This window comes from Crinia signifera, chromosome 3, assembly GCF_055691185.1.
Source record: "Crinia signifera chromosome 3, ASM5569118v1, whole genome shotgun sequence".
In the NCBI taxonomy this organism is placed as follows: Eukaryota; Metazoa; Chordata; class Amphibia; order Anura; family Myobatrachidae; genus Crinia; species Crinia signifera.
The window spans coordinates 282,376,293-282,384,347 of NC_139219.1; the positions used below are offsets into that span (position 1 = coordinate 282,376,293).

Genomic DNA, 8,055 nt, shown 5'->3' on the forward strand with positions numbered 1-8,055 from the left:
TCAAGCTTAGTACATCTGGTCCTGAATGTGTAGTGCAATATTCATTTTCAGCACATACACATAAGTTGGGGAAAGTAACTATTGTTGTCTCATGATGTAAAATAAATGTACTAACTGCAGCTCTCGTGTAACAAGGATGTAAAACAGCTCCAATGTAGCTAGAAAGTATTTGGGATATTTAGAGGGGGATTTATTACATTATCAAAACATTGTAGTGGACACATTGTGCGGTTGCCTATAGCAACCAATTAATTGTTATTTAGCATTTTATAGAAAATATTTTATTGGTTGCTAATCAGCTTTGAAGTAGCAACGATCCAGTACATTCTATAACATCATAATTAGAAACTGCTTGGTTGCTTTGGGAAACTTGTGCACTTTTGAATACATCTCCCCCTAAATCAAATTCTGAAAATAACGTATCAGAGACTTCACACATTCTGCAAGGTAACAGAAAATCCAGAAAGTTGTTTTTTTTTTTCCCCATAAAAAGATCATTAATTTATTCATGAAAAATGAATGCACAGTAGCACTAATCAAACACACTAGTACATTTTAGTATAAAAAGAGACATTAAGTTCTGGGATGAGAAGATTAAAGAGACATAAGAATAAGTGCTTGCCAGATGGATGCACACAAACATGGAGACCATGTATTCATGATATGGGCTCAAGTGCATCGCATAGATTCACGCACCTGCTTCCAAAAGCTTTAATAACAAAAAAAGTTATTTAACAATAAAAATAAAAAAATCTATATACACAAAAACAAAATAAAAATCTATAATAATAATAAAAAATAAAAAAAAAAAATCATAAAAACAAAAATAAAAAACACAAACACATTACCTTCCTAATATACACATATTCCTGCAAGGAAACAAACAATAAAAAAAAAAAAAAGTATTTTTTTTCCTATAGCACCCTTCAAATCGGTATCCAAACAATCCTCTATAGTCTCCTTCACTGAAGGTAGAACCTCAAGTTACCTAAACACTAGACATCCCTCCTAGGGATGAGATTTAAATGCACTATCACTATGCATACGCAGCAAAGACCAATCTACCTATGTTACCCCTACTTAGATCCCTTGAACAAAATGGATTGGCCACATTACTCTAGAAAAGTCACACACCTGCCAATTGAGGTATTGTGTTGGGGGTTTACAATTAAGTTGGGTACACGCTACACAATGGGACTTATTCTGGTTCACATGCCAAGCTGCAAATTTTGTGGCGTTGCATGTAGACCAAACGCCGCCCATGCATAATCCTCCATTCGCAGCCGGGGACAAATCATTTGATGGTCGGAAACCATCGAATGATTTCTCCTCTATGGTGTATCTGATCTGCTAGCGCCCTGGGTGGGGAGCGGACGTCAGCTGCCTGCCCCTCTTACCTCCGGGCGATTGCATGGGAACACCCATGAAATACTGGGCTTACACATGGGCTATGCCCCCCGACGTGAACCCACGTCCCCCACCCGCGCCGCTAGGTACGAGCGGGATGGCGAACGTGTAGTTCGCTGTGCCCGCTCGCACCCTGCGTCTGCGCGAAACATCGGTCCCCCATGCCAAAGAAACTAGAATAACCCCCAATGTGTGTACCCAACGATATCGGCATGTGCATAAACAACGGCAGGGGGAAACGGGGGGCTGTGCTACAGCCCTTGTTAATAATGTCCTCCATCGTCTGTACATGAAGGCTGACGGAGAACATCGTAAACGACCCGTGGGAGTGTGCATATATAGTGTGTGCACACTAGACCAGGGGTGGCCAAACCGATCCTCAAGATCTACCAACGCTCCACGTTTTCTAGGTTACCTAGCTGGTGCACAGCTGTTGTCATTACTAACTGCCACATTTTAAGTTATTCCTACTATAGATCCACAGGTTGCCTGGAAAACATGCACCGTTGGTAGATCCTGAGGACAGGTTTGGCCACCTCTGCACTAGACAATACGCATAATAATCATTGTCTGTGCACGCACCTTTACATTAGGATGTCTGCCCTTCAGCCTCAACAAGGCACAGTACACAATCCGTAGCTCAATACTCCAGGGTGAAGAATGCAAAGTTAATTAGAATTAAAAGCCTCTCTGGCAGCGCGAGATATACAAGGGAATAGTATCTATACAAAGACATTGCTGCGCAGTATAATGAATAGTATCTGTACATGCACAGTATAACAAATGCAGAACATTACAAAGCTCCTATCTTTACAAAGGTGTAGCCCACAGTATTTCCCGACTGTGATCTTGATGCGGAGTGAAGGCTTTTCCAGGAGGAAGTAGTTAGGAAATCACATACATTTAGGTGGTTGGAACAACTCAGTTATACTTGGTTTTGCAACAGGTTGAGTTCTAGTATGAAATATCCAAACATGATCAGCACGCTCTTCTGGGATGGATGTACACAACACAGGTGTACTAGTCAATACGGGTCCCTAGTATTCCCATATTTAGATGAAATCACCATGGTCTCCACATGGAGGGCGTAGGAGGCTGAATCTCTGGGGTCCTGTCACTGTCCTGCACAGCCTCCATACCTCCCTTTCCAGTCTCTGCTTCTTCCATATCAGAGCAGCTGTCATCCGATGAGGAGCCCAGCAAACTCAGGCTACATGAAGGGTCAGAGGTTGGCGAATCCAACAGAACATCCAGGACAAGATCCTGAAGGCCTCCTTCGCTCAAAGGCATGGACTCCAGGAGATGATTGAGAAGCTCAGCAGCCAGGCTGGAGTCGATACCCGGACAGCTGGACACAAAGGTGTGTACTTCATGCATGCACTGGATATACCCTGCTGCAAATCGCTCACTGGCCTCACGCTGCAACCGGTCAGTCTCTGCAAAATGAACAAAGCAGACATATATAAGACAAGGAGCTGGCAGAGATTTCAACACACATGAACCATTTGAACTTGACAAAATCAGCAGGTATTATTACATCAGTATGAAAGGGAATCTTCTGTGGTCGATATCATAGGAAATAGCTATGCCTTCTTAGCAGCTACAAACTGTGTATTGTGTGCTCTATAACGGTCTTAACGCAATACAGACACCCACCATCTGTTCTGGTCTGAAGGATCCGTTGCACTCGTTTCACCGTCAGCTCTAGAACCTCCGCATTCTCTATCTTTGATTGAAACTAATGAAAGAATACATTGAAATGATGATACAACAAAAGCTTATGAAGCCGTCTTCAACTCTTAACAGCAAACTTTTCTGGCTCTTCTCTGTACAGACCTGAAGGTGCCCATACACAGTACAATTTAATGGGTGCAATTCCATCGCACAGCACAAAAAGTATGTGCTGCACATACTTTTTGTACTAGATTGCATCTCATTGCATTGCTAAACGTATGCGATGCGAACTAGTCCAAATTGCACACAATAATTGTACTGTGTATGGGCACCTTTAGTGCACTACAAAGACTAGATAGTCATCCACTTTACTTGTATATTTATAGTATGGTCAAAGTTTATCTATAAAGGCACCACAAGTTCCGCAAAGACAAGACAAGGAGACAATTAAACAGAATATCACAAATGACACATCAACATACAAGTCATGGGAGAGAAGTTAGTAAAGTATACAATGCACTTTATTGTAGTGTTTTATAATGTTATGGCTGACATATAATTGACACATGCTCAGACATTAATATTTCATGCGGAACACGCACCTCATTGTCATCGAGGATGCCTCGCAGCTCATGCAGGCTCTCATTAATCCTTGCCCTCCTTCGCTTCTCAACCAGAGGTTTCCTTGTCTAAAAAAAGAAGGGAAAAATAGGTGGTGTTGGTACAGAGACGACCAGTCATATTGGCACACACATTTATATACACTTATTTTTCTTCTAGGATGATTGCTAGAGGGTATGAATTTGGGTACCAGTGTGATTTCAGCAAGTCTGCTGCTACATTTAAAGAGACAATCAGCATCATAACAGGACAATCTGAGCCGCTGAACAGACTGTAGAGTATATGAAGCATCCTGGCTACAGGGTGACATTACAGGCAACATGCTAGCCAAAAGGGCCACGAGCCAGTGACTGTGCCACCCTCAGAGCGTGTGTGACAACAGAGCTCAAGTTATTGTCCTGTGACAATTAGAAGGCAGAAAGTTAGAGGTTTTAGAGTGTAGCGTCAAGTTCTACAGCACCCCGATTCTGTAATAGTACTGCACCCCGGTTCTGTAATAGTAACAACCATCTAAATGTCAGAAGTCCATTTTCTTTTGGATAATCACTCCTCTAACAAACCAAGGTTCATTAGCAAAAGGGACAATCCATCACACTCGTAATCCTATAGTAATACATGTCACATATCTCTATGTCCACATGAAACCAGAATACTCTAGGCTAAACAGCAATCAGGAACGCCTTCATTTGTACTAAAGCAATGTTTATAAAAATCAAGTTTGTCAAGGAAGTGGACTTAAAAGCAAATCTTCAGACCAATTCCAATAACTCCGACCATAAATGCACAACCTTCCTTAAAAAGACAACAGTAGAACAATAAACACTATGGTACATTAGCTTTATAGAGAAGTCTACTAGCTCTGACAGTCTCAAAGCTCTAGTCTATACAAACACAATACATGTACAATTAGGTAATCCGTATGACGCTACAGAAGCCTTATTGCACCTTATCAATAAGAGATCAATACTAGTATACGGACAAACCATACCATCTTCAAAAACAAGAAGGCTTTTGCAATGACCACTAACAAACATCTTTATCTTCCATCCAACCCAAAAAATAAAATAAACAATTTGATGTGGACTTTTAACATCATGGGACTGCACCATCAACATGCAATTCCATCACAAGCGATAGGCCATAGAACACACACTGTACTAATCCCAGAGATAAGCCATGGACACTGTCACCAAGTACTGCTGGACGATGGAAAACATAAACATCGCAGCCCAGAGCACGCAATGAGTAGCGCATATGCGCCTGCACACCTACAGCCTCTGCCATGTACCTGCTGGGCTGCTTATAGCATAGTAGGAAATGTGGCCATATAAGCACATGGACAAGGCCAAGCTGATCTGTGCGATATTCGGGCGATCGCAGAAACATCACGCACAGAACACCGCAGCCCATCAGCATCCTATACATTGCTAGCGTTATCAGCGTTATTCACTAGCACTAGCACCGCACCGGCAACTGGAAGACATCGCTTGGATCATGCGCACATTTAGGCCTAGTGAGCGTAAATGCGCCTTCTCACCTGCCTGTCCCCCCGATCCATGGTGTGTGTGCAGAGGATAGGAGGTTACACAGTGTATGTGTGTGTGTGTATGTGTATATGTGTGGGGCGATCTCTCACACCGGCCGCTCCCCCAGGTCCATGTGACTCTACAACGTTCTCTGGGTCCCTTTGTGACGTCACAATGCGGCGGCTGCTCGCACTTTCTCTCCCTATACTCCAACTCCGTCTCATTTACATGTGAATGACGTCACGTGGTATGGCGACCAATGGATGCTCCGTCTATTGTCCCCAGCGGCAGCTGCTGCTATGTAAGGGTTGGGGGGGGGGCAGAAATGTTTTGGTTGGAAGGGCCGCCCGCAGCTCTTTTATTGGTTGTACACCTTGTGTTTAGAATGTATATACTGTGTTGTAAAGAATGTTGTTCTCTATTGTATGATCGTGTTTTCGGCCCCTTTAGACTCCTTTGCTTTAAAGTTATTTGTATGTTATTGTGTGTATTGAATCTGTGTATAGAAAAAAAAATGTATACTGGTTCATGAGAGGGGAAACGGTCACTAGGTCGACCCTATGAATGTCGACATACATCATTAGGTTAATAGGGTCAGAAAATTGCAATAGGTCATTACAGTCCAGGTTTTATGAATATCCATGGTTATTGTACCATCTGGACTCAGACATGGATATCGTTAAAACCTGTACTGTAACGAGAAACACTGGGTTAGGTTAATATTTTGCATGTGAAGTTAAAAAAAGATTAAATAAAGAAAAGCCACTCTATGTGCAGTGTACATAGCTGGAGATGCCGGGTACATAGCTGGAGATGCCGGGTACATAGCTGGAGATGCCGGGTACAAGGTAAGAATATTGCTGCTGCAGTACGGGGAATTTTACATAAATTCTATAGAAACAAAATTTTTGCACACAGTTGCCTGGTGGCCATAATAACTGGCCTTTCACATCAACTCTAAAACCCAGGTTATTGCCGGATTGCTGCCTGGTCCACCCGGGTCGAGGTGCGGTGTGAAAGCATCAAACTTAATAACCCGGGTCGACCAACCCGGCAATTCAAGATAAGAATGGTTAAACCGGGCTCGCCCTGTGAGAAAGGATCGGACCCAGGTCGGCTTTGAGATGTGGAAGCGATATCGGTAAATGAACTGAGTAATATTGTGCGCCTCCTACAGGTTACTGCTCTTCTCAGGAGTATTTCAGAAAGACTATTTGCTTTTATTTATATATATATATATATATATATATATATATATATATATATATATATGTTTCATCTGTTTATTCACTTGATTTTAAGACTCCATAATAAAAGTTCTGTTTTATTACACAGTACTGATAAACATAGCATATACATCGTGTATGAAGCTAACCAGTGGCGTAACTAGCTTTTTTGCGCCCCCCGCCGCATATTTTTTTGCGGACACAGCACTGAGATGGTGTATGCATACATGTACCATAGGATTACGCTCCCACAATCGGGCTGCAGCTTGTTGCAATGGCAATGTGAAAGGGCGCAAAATGGATGGTTTTCAGGAGGGCGCCGGACACCCTAGCACCGGCCCTGGCTATTAGCCACCACAAGAAGGCCCTGATTCAGAGTCGGCTGCAGCCGTGTCCCTGTTTGCACCTTTCGGAGGTCAGACATATGTGACCTTATGCAACGGCTGCTATAACGCCCTTCCCTGGTGTACCACGTTTTCTCCGAATATGCAACATACTTGCCAAATTTCCCAGAGTAGAACCTGTTGGAGTAGATCCTTTTGGGGTTGGGGCCAAGTCACCACAACATTAGGCCGTGTCACCACCATTGCAAAATGTTTTAGTACACCGTGCCCAATGTCAGCGATTAAGCCCTTGACAATCCCATAACACACCCACCCATAGGATGGACCATCTCTGTGTGCCTGAATAGACATCTCCCAGTCACCACCCAGTACACTTCCAATATACTACCCGTGGGTGCATCACAATCAGGACACAAACGCAGTGTAAAACGCTCACCTACATATGATATCCATATCCTGCAACTCAGGGCCAAAGTGTGTTTGGCTCCAGAGTTGTCAAAGGGAATGGGGCCTACACACGAAGCGATTTAGGGGCATTTCTAAGCGATCTCACTAGATCGCTTATGGGGCCTACACACGTAGCGATCGGCAGGCATTTTCTGAGCAATTCTACTTCATTTTACTGCATCGCGTCACTATCTCCTGGGGATTAATAGCCAGCACGCTGGAGATGAATCGGTTGGGGCCAGTGTTCTCACTGGCCCTGACAGATCGCTCAGCACACATCGCTCCGAACGCTCTTGCAGCACATCTCCACATGTGTCGGCCCCATAAGGAAGAAATGACTTTTTGGTAACAAGCGTTATGTGTCCCTCATGCAAGCGCCTTATATACATATAGTTATAGGTTGTTAAAGAATTTTACACTTCAGTTAATGAGACATTTCCATTTTTGTTGTCCGTTGACATTCAGGGAAAATATACCCCCAGGCTATAATTACCTTTAATGTGTCCTTTGTCCTGCTCCCATTCCTTTTGATGTGTCCTGCAGGTGTACTATGTATTGTGAGGAGTGCTGGGGTTTGGAGCTGCAGGGGGCAGTCACTCTTCTTGCTTGTAGCCCTCTGCTGGGGCATTGTCTCAGTAGCACAGTGCTGTGTACAAGGACAAGCATGTATAAAGCTGTTTCCTCTGTTTAGGAAACATGTTGCCAGCATTGGTATACAATATAGTCCGTACTCTCTTTGTATATACAACATCTTACTGATCGCATGCTGACTGTATCCTGTCCAGAAAACAGGCTAAATAGGAAGAGATG

The 8,055-nt window shown here is 43.2% G+C and overlaps 1 protein-coding gene across 1 annotated transcript; it reads right to left on the reverse strand.

Annotated features, from left to right (window-relative positions):
• Positions 1-397: 397 nt before the first annotated feature.
• LOC146064601 (transcription cofactor HES-6-like) lies at positions 398-5,451 on the reverse strand. Its single transcript, XM_083178293.1, has 4 exons — positions 5,240-5,451; positions 3,684-3,770; positions 3,064-3,145; positions 398-2,843 (listed from the first exon to the last, which is right to left on the reverse strand). The coding sequence occupies exons 1-4, from the start codon at positions 5,258-5,260 to the stop codon at positions 2,470-2,472; spliced, it is 564 nt and encodes a 187-aa protein (XP_083034419.1). The 5' UTR covers positions 5,261-5,451; the 3' UTR covers positions 398-2,469.
• Between the last annotated feature and the right edge of the window lie 2,604 nt (positions 5,452-8,055).